General features: G+C 43.2%; 1 protein-coding gene across 1 annotated transcript; it reads left to right on the forward strand.

The window, feature by feature from the left end:
• Positions 1–3: 3 nt before the first annotated feature.
• On the forward strand, positions 4–23,059 carry LOC137613174 (hydroperoxide isomerase ALOXE3-like). The gene is made up of 15 exons (XM_068342141.1): positions 4–86; positions 198–360; positions 555–759; positions 852–933; positions 1,055–1,177; positions 1,288–1,391; positions 1,631–1,803; positions 11,158–11,301; positions 12,028–12,231; positions 13,029–13,115; positions 13,215–13,381; positions 17,688–17,809; positions 17,925–18,025; positions 22,230–22,400; positions 22,534–23,059. Exons 2-15 carry the CDS (start codon positions 214–216, stop codon positions 22,711–22,713), a joined length of 2,010 nt encoding a protein of 669 aa, XP_068198242.1. The 5' UTR covers positions 4–86; positions 198–213; the 3' UTR covers positions 22,714–23,059.
• The last annotated feature ends 1,298 nt before the right edge of the window (positions 23,060–24,357 follow it).

Genomic DNA, 24,357 nt, shown 5'->3' on the forward strand with positions numbered 1-24,357 from the left:
TTATAGGAGGGAAGATTTTGTCAAGGAGTTTACAACTGACCTGGAGAGGCGAAGTAGAGCAAACAGAAGAGTATTACCTAGCAAGGGTAAGGGGTTGGCAAAAATTAATTAATGCATGCAGCATCATTCAATGTTCAGTGCTAAAGTGTGCATTCATAATCCATTGAAAGTTCATTTAATTTCACTTTATTATACAGGTTTGACTGTGTGACCATGGCTGAATACAAGTTAGAGGTGACCACAGGTAACCTCAAACAAGCTGGAACATGGGATCACATCTACGTCACCTTATTTGGAAGTAAAGGACAGAGCGACAGAACTGAGTTGGATAACTTTGGTCTTGATTTCACAACTGGAGCAGTAAGTTGAGCATTTTATGTTTATTTTTGTAGGTGGTGGTGGTGGGGGGTCATGTACTGTATTTTTCACAGCTGGGTATAACATTTCAGGTTCCAAATGTGACTGAATTATCACTCCTTAGACAAAAACAAACAAATAGATAAATGTTGCTCATTCAATACTTACAGTTTATTGATATTAATCCTTTTTTCAAGATGGGGACCTACACCATTGAAACCAGTTTGCCTCTGGGGACACTTCTCCTGGTCAAGGTGGAGAAAGATCCATTCTTTCTTCTCTCAGAGGATGAGTGGTACTTCAGCAAAGTAGTGGTGATGACTCCAGAGGGGGACAGGGTTCTTTTCCCCTGTTACAGATGGATCTCCAGGGGAGAGCTGGTGGAGCTGAGAGGAGGGAGAGGTCTGCTTTAACTCAATAATCTTTATTATTGATGACAATGATAAATCACTAAAAATAATTCACAACCTTTTAAAAAATTTGAAACCACCTAGCCATGAAAGACTTTGAGGAGGTTGTTCCTTTGCTGATTGAACACCGTCGTAAGGAGCTGACACATAAAAAGAGCTTATACCAGTAAGTTAGGTATGCTGTACAATTTGAGATCTGCAGTAACAACGGAATCTCAGAGGTGTCTCTGTAGTGTCTCGTATTTTCAGTAACAATGTCTGCTTGCTTGGTTTTTTCGCATTTATAGGTGGAAAACTCTGACTGAAGGGATATGTGACATCGTCAGTTTCAACGATGTGTCTGAGCTGCCAGCTGAGATTCGCTTCACTGATGTCAGAGAAACTGAAATTCTTGATACAAAGAGAATAATGTAAGTCTACATAGATATATTTTATACAACACCAGTTTCTAAAATGAAAAAAAGTGCATTTGTAAAATCCTATTTTCTTTTCACCTGTTATTAACATTGTTTTGTTTCAGGGCACTTGAATTCAAGCTTAAGGGGCTGATTGGTTCTACTGAACAGTGGGAAAACATGGAAGACATGAAAAATATTTTCTGGTGTGAAAAGACAGAAATGTCAGGTATTTGTTTTACAGTTTTACAACATTGAATAAGAACTCGTAACAAGTGGCTGCCCTAGTTTAGTAACCCGTAGCTGTCCATTGGCAATCGGCAGACGTTATCAGTTGACTAAAACCAGTTATTCACACACACACACACGCAGGCACGCGCACACACACACACACACACACACACACACACACACACACACACACACACACACACACATTTGCTAACATGTTCACAAACTTATTTCCAGAGTATGTCACAGAACACTGGAAAGAAGATGATTTTTATGGATATCAGTTCCTGAACGGTGTCAACCCCATTTTGATTAAGCGCTGCTCAGAGCTTCCCTCAAACTTTCCAGTCACAGAGGAGATGATGAAGCCATTCCTGGAAGAGGGAACCTGTCTGCAGAGGGAAATTGAGGTATGGAATGACTTTCCATTACTAGTACTCTTTTCTTTTAATGCAGTATATGGTTAAATAATGCAATTCGTAGAATTGCATTATTTAACCATATACTGTATTTAAGTATAGAAGGTCTGTGACGGCCCTTTTACCTGATTTATTCCAAATATGTGATCGTTCTTCATTTCTTTCAAATTTTTCACCAGAGGTGGCTGCAGAGTCAGCCCTCAGAGGATAGACAGCTATTTGTACGTGAGAAATTTCTTTGTTGCCATCACTGTGTGAGGCAGACTAATAAAAACACGCACATCACAGAAAAATGTTCTGACAACATTCTGGCACATAAAATACGACTCATTTCTCCATTTCATCATACTCATCCTTTGTGTACCACTGTAGATGTTACAGAAAGTGAGGACCACTCTCTGCATTCATACCAGTAGTTATAATTAAACGGATGAGGAAAATACCACAGATCAATGGGTGGAAAACAACTATCAGCATATTTATATTACTGGCTTGGAAGTGGACACAGAGAAGACAATATGAAAAGTAGACTCAACAATATTAAGTGCTTGATAAATCTAAGGACCCATTGTGTAACTCAGTCCTATTTAATACTATTCTTATCTACCCACCTATATATTTGAATAAGCTCACTTTAAAACCTTTCTCTGTCACGCTTTAACTCCACCCAAGCGCCCAACCAATCAAGCACCCAACCAATCATGGCGCCCAACCAATCACGGCGCATCTGTCACAAGGAATCACGTGAACAATATAGCGTAAGGCATCGGGCAGTGAGGCTTTTTGTTGCGGTCACGCCTTTCGTCCACACGACAACGCAGATATCCGGGACAAAAACACTGGCCAAAGGGGAAGTTTTTTGAAAACGCCGGATATGCGTTGACGTGTGGACGCTGTAACCGAAACCTTTTCTATCCGGGGGGCGTCCTTGTGACGAAAACTGCTGTGACATTAGTGTGTGTGACCCCTGTCTACATGTACACACAGAATGGACGAAGTTAAAATTGGCTATTTTCTGACGTATTCCAGCTCCACGTCAAAGACATGTTCATAAACATGCTTGACAGTTGGATATTTGTTCATTTGTTTCTTTCTTTATGAGTCATTTAGTTTTTACAGTGGACAAAAATGTTCTTATTAAAGAAAAACCAATGATAATCTTGGCAAACAGGTCCTGGGTGACGGGCCAGACAAAAGAGCAGTACAAAAACCCCTATGGCAAGAAAAAATATCAAGGAACTAACATCCTGGACAATGTCTACACAACACATAAAGATGCCTACAAGGCCCGTGCCCTCCCCCACCTTGGGGCGTCAGACCACACCACTGTTATGCTAACACCGGGATACAGACCGCTCGTTAGAGTCCTTAAACCTGTGAAAAGGCAGATACGGGTGTGGCCTGATGGCACTCCAGGACTGCTTTTCAACCACAGACTGGAGCATATTCAAAGACGCAGCCATACACAACAACACCACAGACCTCAAAGAGGACACGGAGACCGTCACTGCATACATGAGGAAATGCATGGATGATGTCATGGTCACCAGAACAATCTCCGAGGCAACCGGAAGCCTTGGTTGACAGGTGAAGTCCACAGGCTCCTGAGGGCGCGGAACGCGGCCTTCAGAGCTGGGGACGAGGTAGGCCTAAGGACAGCTAGGGCCAACCTGTCACGAGGCATCCGAGTGGCCAAGAGACAGTACTCCAGGAGGATCGCCACCCACTTCAGCGACAGCAGAGACACCAGGAACCTGTGGCGGGGGATTCAGTCCATTACGGACTACAAGCCCCTTCCGCAGTCCTGCGACAGCTCCACCAATCTGCTGAATCAGCTGAATGACTTCTTTGTGCGCTTTGAGGCAGACCGTCACAGAAGGCTCCCCCTCCTTGTGACCAGCCGTTGACGCTTTTTCCGAACAGCGTGAGGCAAGTCCTCAGAAGGACCAACGCACGGAAAGCCCCAGGTCCTGACAACATTCCTGGTCGTATCCTGAGAGACTGTGCTGATGAGCTCACAGATGTCTTCACAGACATCTTCAACATCTCCCTGAGCCAGGGTGTTGTCCCTACCTGTCTCAAAGCCACCACCATCATCCCAGTCCCAAAGAAGTCGCCCCCATCCAGCTTCAACGACTACCGCCCAGTTGCACTCACTCCCATCCACATGAAGTGCTTCGAGCGGCTACTCATGCAGCACATCAAGTCTGCTCACCCTTCAACCCTGGACCCTTTTTCAGTTTGCTTACTGGTCCAACCGGTCACTGATGACACCCTCTCCATTGTACTACACTCAACCCTCACCCACCTGGAGACCAAAGTCTCATACGCCAGAATGCTGTTCATCGACTTCAGCTCAGCATTCAACACAATCATCCCCCAGCAGCTCATCTATAAACTCGACCAGCTTGGACTCAACACCTCCATATGCAACTGACTGCTGGACTTCCTGACAGGGAGACCACAGGCAGTTTGAGTTGGTAACAACACCTCCAGCACCATCACGCTGAACACGGGAGCCCCCAAAGATGTGTTCTGAGCCCTCTCCTCTTCACTCTGTTGACCCATGACTGCACACCAACCTTCAGCTCCAACCTCTTCGTCAAGTTAACAGATGACACGACTGTGGTGGGTCTCATCAACAAAAATGATGAGACAGCCTACAGAAATGAGGTGGGCCTCCTGGCTATGTGGTGCAAGGACAACAATCTCCATCTGAATGTGGAGAAGACGAAGGAGATTGTTGTGGACTTCAGAAGAGCACGCACCCAGCATGCTCCACTAACTATCAACGGTGCTGCAGTGGAAAGGGTCAGCAGCACCAAGTGTGTGCAAATCTCCGAGGACCTGTCCTAGGACCGCAACACCGCATCGCTGGCCAAAAAAGCCCAACGCCTCTGCTTCCTCCGCAAACTGAGGAGAGCAAAAGCCACACCCCCCATCATGCTGACTTGCTACAGAGGCACCATTGAGAGCATCCTGACCAGCTGCATCACCATGTGGTACGGTTTCCTGCCGCAAGACCCTGCAGCGCATCATGAGAGCAGCTGAAAAGATTACTGGTGTGTCTCTCTCCCTTCCCTCACAGACATTTATAACACCCGCCTCACCCACAAAGCCAGCAGCATTGCAGGTGATCCTACCCACCCCTCTCACAGCCTTTTCAGCCTGTTGCCATCAGGTAGGAGACTGCAGAGTCCGTGGGCCAGAACCAGCAGGCTCAAGGACAGTTTCTTTCACCAGGCAGTCAGGAGGCTCAACTCCCTCCCTGCTCTGCCTCCTCCCCAGCACCTGACTACCTATCTCTTCCTTCCCCCGTCAACTGAGGGACTGCGCACACGTCACTTCCCCTATGAGTACTGTACTGTCTGATGCACTGTCTGTGTTGTACTGCTTGTTGCACTGCCTGTGTTGTACTGCCTGTGTTGTCATGCCTGTGTTGTACTGCTTGTGTTGTACTGCTTGTGTTTTACTGCCTGTGTTGTACTGCTTGTGTTGTACTGCCTGTGTTGTCCTGCCTGTGTTGTGCCGGATGCCTCCTGGACGCCTCCCTTGGGAGGTGTTCCGGGCATGTCCTACCGGGAGGAGACCTCACACACGTCACTTCCCCTATGAGATTAGAGTGTATAGAGATGTTAACCATCCCTTGTGTTTCGTCTTATACTTGACGAGCAGAAATGAACACCAGCACTGTTGTGTTGACCGCTGTGCCTTTCCTGCCGAATCGGGTGACCAGCATGCCCACGACGTCTGATGTACTGTCTGTGTTGTACTGCTTGTTGCACTGTCTTTGTTGTACTGCTTGTTGCACTGCCTGTGTTGTCCTGCCTGTGTTGTGCCGGATGCCTCCTGGATGCTTCCCTTGGGAGGTGTTCTGGGCATGTCCTACTGGGAGGAGCCCTTGTGGAAGACCTGGAGGGACTATGTCTCTCAGCTGGCCTGGGAATGCCTTGGGCTCCCCCTGGAGGAGCTGGAGGAGGTGTCTGGGGAGAGAGAAGTATGGGCATCCCCGCTGAGACTGTTGCTCCTGCGACCCCGCCCCGGATAAGCGGTTGAGGATGAATGGATGGATGGATGGAACTAATGATAATACCCAGGCAAAATCACTGGCTATACCTGAACATTACAAATGCACAATCATTGTCCATACCCCAACCCCAACAACCCTCCGCTCATTGTACATGTTTACTGTATTTTAATTTTTGTGATGTCCAAATGATAATTTTCCATACTGCCAGTCTGTGTGTGTGTGTGTGTGTGTGTGTGTGTGTGTGTGTGTGTGTGTGTGTGTGTGTGTGTGTGTGTGTGTGTGTGTGTGTGTGTGTGTGTGTGTGTGTGAACTGTATACTTATATGTGGTGGGGGTTTCGTTTTTCTTAAGGACAGGAGACAGTGTAAAATACAAGATATTTACTTGTCAATTCAAATCATGTATAGGTTGATTAGCAGTACAATAATATCATCAATAGGTTGAGTATGAGTCCAATAACATCATCGATGACATTGACAGACAGACTGGTTCAACAAACAGACAAGTTCAACAAATACTTATCTAAGCATGATGAGAGCTATGGGGACAGTAAGAGTCCTCCTGTGTGTTGTTGCAGAGTACTCTGGGTACAGGAAAAACTTCAAGTAGAAACTAAAACATGGATCACATCTCTTTTTATACTCTAAAGGCGTAACTATGGGAGGTGTGAATCAGTTATTTAACTTCATTCCCTCTGCTCTCCACTAATCTTTCCCCCAGTTTCAGTTGGTACATCATGACCTCAAGAAGTTAGCAGAGACCTGTCGACAGTTTCACATGGCTGATGACATAACCTAATCAGTCACACAGACATTTAGTGCAGACAAAATTATTAACAGATACTAACATTTACGCAAACACTTCTAAAAACAGATTAGATTCTTGCAGAATCTTTCATGACCTCGAGACTTCCTGGGGCCATTTCTCCCAAGTGCTGAAAGATTTGACACACACACTCTAGATTTTTGGGTCAGGAAATGATATTATTTTATTATATTATTATATTATTTTATTGTATTATTTTATTGTATTAAAAACTTTCCACCACATATACAGTGTGTGTGAACTGTATACGTGTGCAAGCATATGGAGTTAAAAGTAATTTCCCTACGAGAATTATTAACAGTCAGTCAGTCATCTTCAGATTACCACCGCTATATCCGCCGCAGCGGGTCACAGGGAGCCGGAGCCTATCTCGGCGGTATAGGGCATGAGGCGGGGGACACTCCGGGCATGATGCCAGTGCACCGCGAATTATTAACAGATTTTTTTTTTTTTATACAGACACACACAGTGTACTGCCATGACTTTAATATACAGTGATACCTCTGTACTCGACCGCCTCTATACTCCACCAAATTGGTGCTCGACCAAAAAATTCGAGTAGAAAATGTATCGGACCCCGAACAGATTTTCGGTACTCGACTAGCCGAGTCGACCCGAACGCGCTCCTCGGCTGCGCTCCTCGGCCAGCGGGTAAGTGTCAGTTTGACTCAGACCGCCAGTGGAGTAACACGTACGCAAATTACGTACGCAAACACGTACGGAAATTATAGCAAAATAGGAAAGTAGTGTACGAGTTTCCGACCTCGCGTCGCAGTACGAAATGGCAAAGTCAACCATTTCCACTATCTTGAAGCAGAAGCAACTGACAATGGACAGGTTCCTTCTTAAAGAATAGAGGAAGGCTACTGCCCAGCCAGATTCACCTCCACGGAAGAGAGAGAGAAGGGAGAAAACCCCTGGAGGCGTCATCATGGAAGGGATTCCCCTTCCATGATGACGCTAGTGCCATCAACCACTCTCAAAAACGTAAAGTAAATTATACAAAATGGTTTATAATGCTTTATCTGTATCATGTACTGCTTGTGCACATTTAAGTATTCATTGTTGTTTAGATACACGTTCTTATAATATTTTAGGTATTTTTCTAAATGGTAAGAACGGATTAAAATACTTTCCATTATTTCTTATGGGAAAATTGGTTTCGGTGGTCGAACAAATCGGTGCTCAACCACCACCTCAGAACGGATTATGGTCGAGTACAGAGGTATCACTATATGGTTTGCAAACCTCCTTATTTTGATTCACAGGCTTTCTGCAAAATGCCACACACTTCAAACTCACGCCAACTGATATTTTAGCATCCAGTAGATGTCGTACTAGAGCAAATGAAGCCTCATGAAGCTTCGAACCGCAGTTAACCGATTGGGATGAAAAGCTTCAATGCTTTATGGGGCTTCATCTGCTCATCACTATACATGGACTTCCCAGTTAACATAATTTTAGAGTGTCATAACTGTTCCAACAACTTTCATGTTTTTGAGCAGAAAGTCCAAACAGCAGGAACAACACAGAAAACGGCAACAATTTTTGAGTGAAACTAGCTGGCTAGCAAGGACAGTCTGTCCAGCTATGGTTTCCGTTTGGAATGGGACAATCGATGTAGTATTCAAAATGCTCCTCAGGCATCTGACAAAAATGCTTATTATGTAACTACATACAGTTCTGTTCATGTAGTCAGCGAACAGAACTATCACTTCTCTAAAATTTCTTTTCCACTTGCTACTTTGACAGGTGCCTTCTCCTTTAACGTTAACTCCTTTCTCAATCTCATGATTAGTTAGCTTTCTTTCTCCAGTTAGCCTGCTAACATTCATCAGTGGCTTCCCAATGCCCGCCCAGCCTAATCTATGATTTGCCAACACAAAGTTGTTACGTCACTACGTTGATTTATCACTAAGTTGGGTGCACTTGATTTATAATACCAGTACATTTCTTTTCATATATTTGGTATGAAGTCTGATATTACTGTTTTATTATTTATTATTGTTTTACTCATAATGAGTACTGTTTTGTAATTTTTGGTTTGTTGGTTTCTGTGAACCAAACATCTTGTGGTTAAAACCTGTCTTTCCTCTAAATCCAAACAAGCATCCTTAGACCCTGCTGTTCTGGCTCATGACCCGAAGACTGCCTTCCTCTGTTTTTCCTTCATTTGCCTAACTGGTCTGCTAGCTTGCCTCCCCCAAACTTTTTTTTCTGTACTTGCACTTAGGGAAAAAATCATAAACAAATACCATACAGTGTGTTAGTGACATCCTTTTAAATTGAGATAAATACCAATCTGTCAGCCTGAACCAATCTACTGTAAGCCTAACTAGCAACTAGCCTAATATAGTTGTTAACTACGCCCATGTGGACCCACCACCCGCAGGGCAGATCGATGGGGTCGGGTGGGCTGCCATATGGTGACAGTAAGGACAGGGGGCCACGATGGACCAGACCAGGACGGCAAAAGCTGGCTTTGGGGACGTGGAATGTCACCTCACTGGTGGGGAAGGAGCCAAAGCTTGTGTTGGAGGTGGAGCGTTACCAGTTGGATCTGGTGGGGCTTACCTCCACGCATTGCCTCGGTTCTGGATACAAACTCCTGGATAGGGTATGGACCTTGTTTTACTCTGGAGGTGCATCAGGTGTGTGGCGCAGGGTGGGTGTGGGGATACTCACAAGCCCCTGACTGTGCGCCGCTGTGATCGAGATTATCCCGGTGGATGAGAGGGTTGCCTTCTCTACACCGTTGTGGGAGGGCTGTTATTTGGTACACCAAATGCACCAAATAGCAGCTCATAGTATTTGGCCTTCTTGGCTTTCTTCTTTGGCCTTCTTCTGCTATTTGCGGGGTTCTCAGAGTAGAGCCGCTGCTCCTTCACGTGGAAAGGAGTCAGCTAAAGTGGTTTGGGCATCTGGTGCGGATGCCTCTGGGGCGCCTCCTAAGGAGGTGTTCCTGGCTCGTCCAGCTGGGAGGAGGCCTCCCAGCAGACCCAGGACCAGGTGGAGGGATTATATTTCAAAACTGGCCTGGGAACACCTTGGGATGCCCCAGTCAGAGCTGGTGGATGTGGCCGGGGAAAGGGAAGTTTGGGGCTCCCCGTTGAAACTGCTGCCGCAACCCGACTGTGGATAAGCGGTGGAAGATGGATAGTTGTTAACTAAACTGCTTAGCTTTAACTAACACACACTGGATGCCAACTTTAACATGTTCCCATATTTTTTCCATTTCAGCTTTAAACTTTGTGGGGAGATCTCATAGATGTTAATTTTGTAGACCTGCAGCTAAATTTATTGCTCAACAATTTAAAAAAAAGGCTTAACATGTAGCATGGAGAACAAACATATAATGTACATGTGAAAACTGTCCAGTAAAGCTAAGCATACTAGGAGTCTCAGTCATGGTAGCTACATTACGAACAAAATTAAACACCGATCTGGCTAAACCAGGGGTCTCAAACTCATTTCCACCAATGGCCACACCAGCACCACGACTGTCCTCAAAGGGCCAGATGTAACTTATAAATGTAAATAAATGTAACTCAATTTAATGCAAAAAAAATTTAAAGTTATTTAAATGTACTCCTTAATATTAAATAACTCTAAATTTATTACGTATTCAAGCTACAAACAGTACAATTTTAAATTGTCAGGTTATTAAACTGACAGAACTCCATAGATCAAAAATCAAACTATCGAATGAATAAAGAAAAACAAACACAAGTTAGGATATTAAGTTTGTTCAAAATATTTTATCAGAGTTAAAATGGGCTAGCTTGCCTCCCTTTTGTGGGAAATGTCGCTTTGGTCAAAGTATACTTGACCTATTTATTTTTAGACACTCTGAGCTTTTATGCTTCCGAAGGCCACATAAAATGACGGGCGGGCCTTGAGTTTGACACATGTTGGCTAAACAAACAGAAACCCACAAACCACACTTCAAACCAAAACACATCACATTAACATGAACATAACAGCCCAAAGAGCCTTTGTGCTCTTCACTCAGAACTGTCAACGTTCACAATGACTACTACCTTAAGAGTTGAGAAATTTAACTCATGCCAGGTACAAGCCAAGTACCATCCAGTATTTTGAATTTCTATTGGATAAGTGTGGGTGAGGTTATTTTGTCGAGCATCATATGTACATTAGAGCATGTCTCCGGTTCTGTTTGGAGTAGACACATAATATTTGGAAATGTAAAAATGTCCTTTTTCATTTAGGGGGCTATATACAGTGTATATATATATATATATATATATATATATATATATATATATATGTGTGTGTGTGTGTGTGTGTGTGTGTGTGTGTGTGTGTGTGTGTATATATATATATATATATATACACACACACACACACATACATACATACATACATACATACATACATACATACATGTTTTGGGGGGGTTTGGGGGGGACTTCAGCTCCCCAAAAGAGTCTGATAAATCATATGTTTTTTACTTATCTTTTCCCCAAACAGAAAGGTCATGTCTTCATCTATGACCAGAAGAAGATGGATGGAATATCAGCTAGACTCTATAATGAAAAACATCTGCATGTGACTCCTGGACTATGCTTGTTCTACTTAAACTCAGAGAGCAAACTGATGCCAATAGCAATACAGGTATTTCACTGTTATGTACAATGCATATGATAGAAACTCCAATTTTAGCAAAGTAGAAGGTAATGGTTTACAAATCCTGTTCTACATCAAGTCAACTGATATAGAAAAAATCATACATAATTAATCTGAATTTAAAGCCTTCAGAAAAATCTCAAAAGAAAAAAATTAATGCAGTTTTATTTAAACTCTATAACTTTATTCACCGCGACACCTGACACCATGAAAGTGGATGAAGTGGGTTGGAAAGTGAATGAATTTTCATTCATTCATTAATCTTCTGAACCGCTTTATCCGCTGTAGTGGGTCACGGGGAGCAGGAGCCTATCCCAGCTGGCTTAGGGTGTGAGGTGGGGCAAACTCCGGGCACGATGCCAGTGCGCCGCGGAGCCAAACACACACACAGACAACCATGCACGCTCAAAACTACGTGCATGGTTGTCATAACACACATTGATAACAGTCTACGGGCAATTTTGAACGGCCAATTTTGGAGGTGGGAGGAAACCGGAGAATCCGGCGAGAACCCACGCAGACACGGTTGGAACATGCAGAGAGGGACTCGAACCCACAATCGCCTTGCTTTGCAGTGACAGCGCTACCCCCTGCGCCACCATACCGACCGAATGAATTTTATTGATTGATATTGATTTTATATGTTGCTTGAGAAATCCTGCTCTACTGTTATATTTAAAACATATTAAAAAAGAAGTCTTTCCCATATTCCAGTTGCATCAACAACCTTCTGCAGAGAACCCCATCTTTTTGCCCAGTGACCTGGACACAGACTGGCTGTTGGCTAAGATGTTTATTAAAAATGCAGATATCATGGATCATGAAGCAGTCCACCACCTCATGAACACTCACTTTCTGGGGGAGGTATTGGCTGTAGCCACTCTCCGCTGCTTCCCTGAGATTCATCCTCTCTACAAGGTAAAATTACTGTACACCATGGAGTGCTGGTTCACTTTCATTCTATAGCTCGTATATCCTGATGATCTGAGGTTTTATTGATTGACATGTCAGGAGGACTTAGTAGATATTGTGTATTTATGAGAGCAAATGGTATGTACAGATGTAACTATCATATGCATGTCTTGCTGCAGCAGTAATGATGTTAGGAGATTTGTGGGAATGGAAAGGGGAATTTTCTTTGCATGTAGGATTTGCAGTTTGCATGTATATTGTCACCCTGACTACATGAGACTGTGAAATAGAAGATAGAATAGAAGTAATAATTCATAAATACCTTGAATATTATGAAAGGGTATGGAAGTAAACACAGGATATGCAAACTTCAAATAAATGCTTGAAAAGATTTTTTAAAATGTCAAACAACAGTCCTTCATGAACTTAAATAAAGTCAGTGAGGCCTTATAGCCCTCATCAAATCATACTTGTCTGTCATAAGTCCTCTCATCACACAAATAGTAAAGATTTCTTTACAGTCTGACCATATTTCATTTTCATTTAGAACTTTGGTTATCAAGCTCCATCTGAAAATTCCAAACCTGGAGCTCCGTTCCATCTCCCATTTACTATTCCTCTTCAAGCTACTAGAATAGGTTGTAGCTACACAGCTACAAAAAAATTTCACTCCCTGGACGACAGGCAGTTCATAAATCCAAAAGGAATTTATACTTATAAATGCTTGTTACACTGGCATTTCTGCTGAAACAAGCGTACTTACTTCCCTGTTTCTTAAAGTATCCATATCTCTATCTGTTTAGCTATTGTTTCCAAACTTCCGGTACACTCTGCCCTTAAACATTGGAGGACGCAAAAGTCTGTTTGGACCTAATGGATCTCTGAGTAAGGTATAACCTTTCAAAATCCATAAGTATCAATATAAAGACCATTTAATTTATAGTCCAACTTGTTTCACTTCAAATATGTGATGCATTATTGCTTATTAGAGTTCACTTGGATATGATGGGATACTGGAGCTCATGAGGAGGTATTTTGCTGAAATGACCTATAGCACACTCTGTCTACCAGAGAGCATCACTTCACGGGGACTTGAGTCAATCCCCAACTTCTACTACAGAGACGATGGCCTGAAACTGTGGAACATCATCAACAGGTTATCTTTAATGAATATTGGAAAAGTTTCAAGTTAATCATTGTACAGTGCACAATGTATATAATATCCCGTATTTTCCACAATATAAGGCACACTCAAAAACCTTTAATTTTCTTAAAATCGACGGAGTTCTAAAATCTGCTGTGCGATTTTAACAAGCACTCTGCGTGATTGACTGTCAGACCATTTCCTCCCGACGTAGGGTCATAATATGTACACTACATAAACTTCTTCTTCTTTTCCTTTCGGCTTTTCCCTTCAGGGGTCGCCACAGCGAATCAATTTCCTCCATCTAGCCCTGTCCTTTGAATCCTCTTCTCTCACACCAACTACCTTCATGTCTTCCCTCATTACATCCATAAACCTTCCTCTAGGCCTCCTGCCTGGCAGTTCAAAACTCAGCATCCTTCTACCAATATATTCACTGTCTCTCCTCTGGACATGTCCAAACCATCTCAGTCTGGCTTCTCTGACTTTATCTCCAAAACCTCTAACATGTGCTGTCCCTCTGATGTACTCATTCCTGATCCTATCCTTCCTGGTCACTCCCAGAGAGAACCTCAGTATCTTCATCTCTGCTACCTCCAGCTCTGTCTCCTGTCTTTTCCTCAGTGACACTGTCTCTAGACCAAACAACATCGCTGGTCTCACCACAGTTTTGTACACCTTTCATTTTAGCTGAAACTCTTCTATCACACATCACACCTGACACTTTCCTCCACCCATTCCATCCTGCCTGTACACGCTTCTTCACCTCTTTTCCACACTCTCCATTGCTCTGGACTGTTGAGCCTAAGTACTTAAAATCCTCCACCTCCTTGATCTCTTCTCCCTCTAACCTCACTATTCCACTTGGGTCCCTCTCATTCACACACATGTACTCTAACCTTCATTCCTCTCCTTTCCAGGACAAACCTCCACCTGTTCCCTGCTCTCACTGCAGATCACAATGTCATCTGCAAACATCACAGTCCATGGAGATTCCTGTCTAACCTTGTCTGTCAGCCTGTCCATCACCATAGCGAACAAGAAGGGGCTCAGAGCTGATCCCTGATGCAGTCCCACCTCCACCTTGAACTCCTCTGTCACACCTACAGCACACCTCACCACTGTCTTACAGTCCTCATACAAGTCCTGCACTGCTCTAACATACTTCTCTGCCACTCCAGACTTCCTCATACAATACCACAGTTCCTCTCTGGGCACCCTGTCATAAGCTTTCTCCAGATCTACAAAAACACAATGCAGCTCCCTCTGGCCTTCTCTGTACTTCTCTATCAACATCCTCAAAGCAAATACTGCATCTGTAGTACTCTTTTTTGGCATGAAACCATACTGCTGCTCACAAATGTTTACTTCTGCCCTTAGTCTAGCTTCCACTACTCTCTCCCATAACTTCATTGTATGGCTCATCAGCTTTATTCCTCTGTAGTTGCCACAACTCTGCACATCTCCCTTGTTCTTAAAAATGGGCACCAGCACACTTCTCCTCCATTCCTCAGGAATCTTCTCACTATCTAAGATCCTGTTGAACAACCCAGTCAGAAACTCTACCGCCACCTCTCCTAGACACTTCCATACCTCTACAGGTATATCATCAGGACCGACTGCCTTTCCACTCTTCATCCTCTTCAATGTCCTCCTCACTTCATCCTGACTAATCTTTGCTACATCCTGGTCCACAACAGTCACCTCTTCTAGTCTTTGTTCTCTCTCATTTTCCACGTTCATCAACTCTTCAAAGTACTCTTTCCATCTTCCCATCACACTACTGGCACCTGTCAATAGACTTCCATCCCTATCCTTAATCACCCTAAACTGCTGCACGTCCTTCCCATCTCTATATCTCTGTCTTGCCAACCTGTATAGATCAGTCTCTCCCTCCTTACTGTCCAACCTAGCATACAAGTCATCATAAGCTTCTTGTTTGGCCTTTGCTACCTCTACCTTCACCTTATGCTGCATCTCCCTGTACTCCTGTCTACTCTCCTCAGTCCTCTCAGTGTCGCACTTCCTCTTGGCTAACCTCTTTCTCTGTATACACTCCTGTACCTCCTCATTCCACCACCAAGTCTCCTTATCTACTTTCCTTCCAGATGACACACCAAGTACTCTCTTACCTGTCTCCCTGATCACATTAGCTGTAGTTGTCCAGTCATCTGGAAGCACCTCCTGACCACCCAGAGCCTGTCTTAACTCCTTCCTAAAAGTCATGCAACACTCTTCCTTTTTCAGCTTCCACCATTTCGTCTTCTGCTCTGCCTTTGCCCTCTTGATCTTCCTCACCACCAGAGTCATCCTACACACCACCATCCTATGCTGTTTGGCTACACTCTCACCTACCACTACTTTGCAGTCACTGATCTCTTTCAGGTTACACCGTCTACACAAGATGTAGTCTACCTGTGTGCTCCTACCTCCACTCTTATAGGTCACTCTATGTACCTGCCTCTTCTGGAAGAAAGTATTCACTACAGCCATTTCCATCCTTTTTGCAAAGTCAACTACCATCTGTCCTTCTGCGTTCCTCTCCTGGATACCAAACCTGCCCATCACATCCTCATCACCTGTTTCCTGCACCAACATGTCCATTGAAGTCTGCTCCAATGACAACTCTCACTTCTAGGCATGCTCTGCATCACTTCATCAATGTCCGACCAGAATTTTTCCTTCTCCTCCAGCTCACATCCTACCTGTGGAGCATACCCACTAACAACATTGAACATCACACCTTCTATTTCTAGCTTCAGACTCATCACTCTATCCAACACTCTTTTTACCTCCAGGGCATTCCTAACAAACTCCTCCTTCAAGATAACTCCTACTCCATTTCTCTTCCCATCTACACCATGATAGAACAACTTGAACCCTGCTCCTAAACTTCTAGCCTTGCTACCTTTCCACCTGGCCTCCTGTACACATAGTATGTCTACCTTCCTTCTCTGCATCATGTTAACCAACTCTCTACCTTTTCCTGTCATAGTCGCAAACATTCAACGTCCCTACTCTCAGTCCTATACTCTTGGTGTTCCTCTTCTCTTTCTTCGAGCGAACGCACTTTCCTCCTCTCCTTCTTCGACCAACAGTAATCCAATTTCCACCGGCGCCCTGTAGGTCAACAGCGCCGATGGCGGTCGTTGTTAACCCGGGCATCGACCGATCCGGTATGGAAGTCATAGGTTTGATTCGCATCTTTGATTTGGCAAAAGCTTTACGTCGGATGCCCTTCCTGACCCAACCCTCTGTATTTATCCGGGCTTGGGACTGGCACAATAAGACACTGGCTTGTGTCCTCTTGCGGCTACATTGGCAGTGATAAACCAATGATGATTCAAAATAGGCCTTTTCAATTATTCTGTTCATAATTTTGTACGGAAAGAATTTCTTGGCACAGCAATGGCTCTCCGAGTGCCCAGTTTTGTGGACTCTGGTTCACTTCACTGCTTTTTGTCGCTAATGTGGTCCTGCTACTTTCACAACCATGACATTGTGCAGTTGGGTTTGAAATGGTTGGGACAGGAATAAGCTCCTTTATGCCAAATTGCATCATTCTCACCCAGAAAGAAGCGGATTGCACTCTCCATTTCAGGAATGAGTTGCTACTCTAAGTGAATCGTTTGTTAGCTTGATATATTGGAGCTGGAGAGACACCTCAGACTCTCTGCAGGGGAATTAGCAGCTCACACAAGGGAATTAGCAGTTTGCAATGAACTGGTGGGACCCTTATGGGGCCTTGGGTTGGAGTATTAGAAAATAATCAAATTTGCAGTCTGACATGTGAGAGCACATTCAATCTTTGACAGCTTGTAACTGATTGTCTGTCAGGAGAACACGACCGGTTGAGATTGGTTCAGACCACAAAGAATTTACCAAACACATTTTTTTATTTGTTTTATGTCTATTAGGTGTCAGTAGAATAATAAATTATTGCCTATAAAGTTTTATAGAAATTTCTACAGGATCAGTGTCCGGACAATGTCTTCAAACCAAAGAGAACATTTATTTGATATTATTTTAGAACCTGTGAATAAACTCTGAGATTTACTTTCAGATTCAAATTATTTTACTGGTATGTTGCTTTGTTATTGAATGTTTGAATGCTTTTCATAAAAAAAGAAAACTGTTGTTTTGATTATTCAAAATACTTTCTGTATGCAGTTTTATGTAACTGTACTAGTGTGTTTTAGGTTTGTTGTGGTGTTGTTGATTCAGAACTTTGCTTCTTCCCTTGAGTGCTGGTTTCCTGTCTTTTATTATGTACAGATGGTATTTTCTAAACTTGACACATTTGTTTTTTGATTCCCAGCTTTGTGAAGGAAGTAGCGGAGTACTTCTACCCCTCAGACAGTGACGTCTGTAAAGACACTGAGCTACAGGAATGGATCAATGAGATATTTGTACATGGATTCTTAGGAAACAAAGATGCAGGTATTCAACCTAATTTATTAACAAATTTGACTGTAGAGTCATCAACAATAGATGAAATTATGGCCAGAAAATATGAAATATAAAAGATTAACTGATCGTCATGTGTTTCCAATAGGGTTTCCAGCATGCTTCCATACTACCAAGGAAGTGATCAAGTTCATCACAATGATGATCTTTACAGTGACAGTTCAACATGCTGCAGTCAATAATGGACAGGTAAGGCAATGAATAGCCTTAAAGATTGTTAACTGATGACTCACTTAAAATGTGCTTAACAAGGCAGATCTTGAATGTTAATTGCTTTCCTGCAGTCGGTCAGTCGTAAAAAAGGGAATAGAAGATATTTGGTATCTTTTGATACTCCAAGCAAGATGTTATATTGTATATAAATGATTTTGGTTTCAAAAATTGAGGTTGGCTCATTCTTGTCATGGTTCGGTTGGTTCTCTGCTGTGCTGGGGTATGGCAGGAGGAGAGGCTGAGCTTGTGGGCGGAGCCTCATCTCCACACCTGTTGCTCGTCTCCACACCTGGACCCCATCGGATTGACGAGCAGTACAGCAAGATGGAGAGGACGGCAGAGTTGTAAATTCGGAGTTTCATCTTGCGTGAGATGGTCTGGTGCCGCCAGAGTGGCTTCCAAAGAGTCTGCAGAGCTGATGCTGCCAGAGCTCTTCTGCTGAGAATCTCAGGTTTAAGGTCCCCATTGTCCATCACTGTGGACCCCAGATACATAAAGCTCTTGACAGGCTCCACAGTGTCCTCACCCAGCTGCAGGGGAGGTGGATCCGGTCCATCACCGACATGCGTGTATTTGGTTTTGGTCCAGTTCACTCGAAGGCTAAGCTTCTCTGCCTCTTCCCTGTATATGTCCAGGGCGTCTCTCAGCTGGCTGTAGGATGTGATGAGCAGGATGGTGTCTTTAGCATACTCCAGGTCAGTCACGTGGTTGTTGCCGAGAGACACCCCAGGGACTCGCTCACAGACCCTGGACATCAGATGGTCAATGATGCAGTTAAAAAGGTCAGGAGTGGCCGTGTAGCCCTGGCGAACAACACTGTAGATGGGGAACCAATCAAGGTCTCTACCATTGATACGTACACAGCTCTCTTCATTGCTGTAGAGCAGCTTGAGCTGGGCAACAGTCTTAGGTGGTGCTCCAAGGGTCTGTAGAATGCTCCAGAGCGAGCCATGGCAGATGGTGTCAAAGGCAGCCTTCAAATCAATGACCCTGATGTATAGACGGTGATCTTTGCAAAATTCATGGGTCTTCTCTATGAGCAGGCGAACGGCAGAGATGTGGTCTGTAGTGGAGTGGTTAGGCATGAAGCCAGCCTGCTGGAGACGGCGGCGTCTTCTGACGGCTGGGACAGCACAGGTGAGCAAAATCCTGGTGAAAAGCTTGCCGGGGATGGAGAGAAGTGTGATGCTTCTGTGGTTGCTGCAGACTAGCCTGTCACCCTTACGTTTCCAGAAGGGTAGGATGACATTCCCTGTGGCAACACGGGTCCTACAACGAAGGTTGATCTGTATTCGTTGGTCGGGGGCAGGCTGGGGTCCGTTATCGTGTTGGTCGGTCCAGCTTCTTTTTCTGGTCAGTTTCGTAACAAAAGGTTTCTCCTGGGTGGAATGTTAGCCCTCCGCAGGGTAGTCGGCTGGTGGGGCTGCCACCTCACAGTGTGCCGGAGATTGTTTTTGGTCTTCCTTTCTTGTGTTTCCTTGCTTTACGCTTTGTTTGATTAAACATGGATGAAAACGTCTCCACCGATCTCCCGCATTTGGGTCCCAATCCGGCTTTTTGTGAAAATTTAGTGTGTGACATTTCTGCTTGTGCTCACAAGATTTCAGTTTCACTGTTGCATCAGAGGTTTAGAAAGTTTTCATTTTGGAAATCTAAGAACTGGACCCCTGCTGATGATAGGGTTCTGTTGGCTCTGTTGGCTTTGGCAACAGAAAAACACAATCTTGAGAGAGCTTCATTGATAGTCAGTACTTTCGAGTCTCATGTAGAGAGTGAAATCCATCCATCAAAAGAGTACTTTTCCCAACCAAATGTCAAACCCAACAAAGATGAGCATTTGCCCTCTACATGTCCATGATGAATTGCAGTCAGGTCAAAGCACTAAAGAGGACAAGAGATTTATATATATATATATATATATATATATATATATATATATATATATATATTAGGGTTGTCAGTTTAACACGTTATTTAGATTAATTAATTACGCTGCAATTTAACGCAGTATAAAAAGTAATGCAATTAATGGGGAGTGGCAAGTCAATGCGCAAGCATTTTAAATTTGGCCCATTGAGGGACCCGTATGCTGCAGTCACACGTCACTTCGTACCTGTGCCACTAGTCAAAAGCAGGGTGACTGACAACAGAGATGGACGTGACATAGGAGAGTGAGGCAAGCCCACTTGGACCTTTGGGCGGAAAGTGTATTTATAAAAAGATAGGACTATCAACAAAAACGCAGTGATTTGTACCTTTTGTAAAATAGAATTTTCATATCACAGAAGCAGCTCCATCCTAACGTATCATTTAAATGCAAAACATGTCGAGGACACAGAGTTCGTTGTCAGTTCCTTTAACGATAGCTTACCCTTTTAAAGGAAATGCCTGTTGCAGTGGTTCTTAAACTGGGTTCGATCAAACCCTAGGGGTTCAATGAGTCGGTCTCAGGGGTTCGGCGGAGACGGAGGTCGAAAAAAAAAAAAACACCCGACACATCCAATTGGCATCTTGCTATTGCTGTTGCCTTATTTAGAGGCATGGTATACTATTCATTTCACCCCTCACCTAACCATCGGTTGGGGTCCTGCTGCCTCGCTTCCTTCATGTCATCATACTGTTCCACCCCTCATCCACCCATCCGCTGTGGACCTTCCCCTGTGGACCTGCACCTCCAAGCCCACCCAACCGGTCAAGGAGGATGGCCTTCCAAAGAGTCTGGGTCCTGCCCGGAGTTTCTTCCTCATCGAGGGAGTTTTTTCCCCGCCACTGTTGCTTATGCTTGCTCTGGAGGGTTCAGTTGGGTTTCTCTGTCTGTTAAAGCGCTCTGAAATGTCTGTTGCCATGATTAAGCGCTATATAAATAAAACTAGCTTGAGTCAGCTTTAGTATTCATTTTGATTGAGGGTCTGCTTATTTGCCTATTTGAGACTCTGCCTTATATTATTTTTGAATTTTATTTTATTTAACTGTATTTGTATTGCATTTTTGAGAAATGCACCTGGCCTAACTGGTTTGCTGCTGTGCTTGGCCTTATTTCTTTTGAATTTCATTTGTGAAGCACACTTAACTAATAAAAATGTGGATTTCAAATCTTCTCTTCTTGGTGTTGAGTAGTCATGCAATACAATTTTGTAATGTCCTAGAATTCAAAGTCTTTATTTGGGGGCCTTTAGCAGGTATGACATTAAAATGTGATTAATTAGGTTAATTAATTACAAATCCTGTAATTAATCAGATTATTTTTTTAATCGCCTGACAGCACTTTATATATATATATATATATATATATATATATATATATATATATATATATATATATATATATATATATATATATATATACACACAGTGATACCTCTGTACTCGACCGCCTCTATACTTGACCAAATCGGTGCTCGACCAAAAAATTCGAGTAGAAAATGTATCGGACCCCGAACCGATTTTCGGTACTCGACGAGCCGAGTCGACCCGAACGTGCTCCTCGGCTGCGCTCCTCGGCCAGCGGGTAAGCGTCAGTTCGACTCAGACCGCCAGCGGAGTAACACGTACGCAAATTACGTACGCAAATTACGTACGCAAAGACGTACGGAAATCATAGCAAAATATGAAAGTGGTATACGAGTGTCCGACCTCGTGTCGCAGTACGAAATGAAAGTCAACCATTTCCACTATCTTGAAGCAGAAGCAACTGACAATGGACAGGTTCCTTCTTAAAGAAAAGAGGAAGGCTACTGCCCAGCCAGATTCACCTCCACGGAAGAGAGAGAGAAGGGAGAAAACCCCTGGAGGCGCGTTACCTAGCGTCATCATGGAGGGGATTCCCCTTACATGATGACGCTAGTGCCATCAACCACTCTCCAAAACGTAAAGTAAATTATACAAAATGCTTTATAATACTTTATCTTTATCATGTACTGCTTGTGCACATTTACGTATTCATTGTTGTTTAGATACACGTTCTTATAATATTTAAGGTATTTTTCTAAATGGTAAGAACGGATTAAAATACTTTCCATTATTTCTTATGGGAAAATTGGTTTCGGTGGTCGAACAAATCGGTGCTCAACCACCACCTCAGAACGGATTATGGTCGAGTACAGAGGTATCACTGTATATATATATACTTACACATCATTAAACATTAAACTGGAGTTAATCACATTCTTTTTGTGTACAGTTTGACTACTATTCATGGATACCCAATGCCCCTCTCCTTCTGCGTAAACCTCCTCCAACTGCCAAGGGGCAGTCAAGCATGGAGTCAATTTTGGAAACCCTACCAAACACTACAGAGGCAGTCAGCTTTGCAGCTATGGCTAAGCTGCTTTCTGAGAACTTCAGTGATATGGTGAGTTTGGTCATATGAACACACACAAAATAATAGTTTTTTGGTTGTTGTTTGTTTTTTTTGGGGGGGGGTATTGTACAACAAATTAAAACTAAATGTGACTTACTGTTTCATATAACCATTTTTTTTGCAGGTTTTCCTTGGTAGATACCCTGAAGAGCGATTTGAAGAGCCTGCCTTCCAACATATGGTTCAGAAATTTCAAAATGAGCTGTCGCACCTTGGTGATGCAATTCAAATGAGAAACTCACAGCTTGAAATACCATACACATATCTACATCCTGCTAATATAGAGAACAGCATAGCTAGATAATAACAGTCTGATGGAAGCAGTCTGTATTAAACAACTTTGCCCATAGATTTTTCAGTATGTCTTGGGTGTTTGCAGACATGATGTGTTATATTTTGACTATAACGTGTGATTGCTGAGATTTAAGAGACAGTGAGGCTTTGCATGTTTGATGTTAAGGAAGTAATTTGTGGGCGATGCTATGACAGGAGTCCTTTCGTATGGTAACACGCGCCCCTGAGGATCCCTTATGGGACCCACAAGGCATGATCTAAAAATAGCACTGCTCATATTGTAACTCAATATACTATATATAAAGGTTGCATTTTTAAAAATGTTTTTAAAAAATTTGAAAAATTTGAATAAAAAAATTTGGTATCAAACTTGTCTCCTTCTAAGTCAAAGGACATTTGTATGCAGCTGCCATACCGTTTTCCTGACACGCAGACCAAGTGGTGTTGAGGAGTTAGGCTGCTCATGCTTTTGCCCTGAAAAACATGGCAAAAAAGTGAAAAAGAACTTACTATTTTTACAGTGATTGGGAAGAAGTGTTCTTTTTACGTCATTTAAAGAGAAATGTCTGTGCCCTATTTGAGGGATGACTGCTGGAGTACCAAAGCTGCAGAATGTGGAGAGGCATTTCCAAACCTGCCACAAAAACTTTGATGTGAACTACCCACCCGGCAGCGCATTGCGAACAGAAAAAGTCTGTGGGTAAATGGCAACTTTAGACAAAGAACTTCACAAAGCCGTGAAAATAGTATCTTTTGATAGAGAACAAGGAGCATTTTTCGGATGGTGAGGTTTTTAAAGAATCTGTGATGCACATTGCTAACACATTATTCAAAGATGAGAAACATGGTCCTGATGTCATCACTTCACTCTCCAATGTCCAGTTTGGAGATAGTACGATGGCTAGATGAGTGTCATGTTCGTCTGCGAATTTAACAGAGCAGCTGGACTGGGAACTCGCTGCCTGCAGGTGGTTTACAGTCTAATGTGACGAGTCGGTAGACAGTGCCAGCATGGCCCAGCTGATGGTATTTACCCGAATCAATCAAGTGCTTAATCACATCAACAGACATTTTAGAGGTATTTTAGAGGAAAAATGGCATGTCCATTTGACAAAGATCCAATTGATGGGAGTTTCAGCATTAACTCACAGAGAATTAAATATTATTGTATCGCGTTTAGATACCTGTGAAGTTGTACGCTTTTGGTGTAATTTGTACAAGTGGAAACACCTTTTCGAACATGTACACTTTCGAACGCAAATCTGTACAGTCACTGTCAATTTTATCATGTTAACTCTTTTGCCACCATATTTTTTTAATGGATTTGTACTTTGTTGCTACTGCAACCATCATCTGCTCACTCTCGCGAGATTCTCAGTCTTGTGCATCGCGCTAAAACAAAAACTAAGGGCAAATACAACTCTTGTGAGATTCAGTATAGCGCGGAGTTTATAGGTATGCATTTAGATGTCCCGTCATATCCAGACAGTTATCTTTGTCATCGGTACTGGTTCACGTCCCGATCCATCACAGACATCCAGGACCTAATCCATCCTCACATTTGCTTCATAACAAATCACGATCATGCTCTCACATCCTCCAGGCATAATGTGTAACGCTGTGTTTAATGTTTGGTTGTTGCTTTTTTGCAAAT

Source organism: Antennarius striatus, chromosome 19 (assembly GCF_040054535.1).
Source record: "Antennarius striatus isolate MH-2024 chromosome 19, ASM4005453v1, whole genome shotgun sequence".
In the NCBI taxonomy this organism is placed as follows: domain Eukaryota; kingdom Metazoa; phylum Chordata; class Actinopteri; order Lophiiformes; family Antennariidae; genus Antennarius; species Antennarius striatus.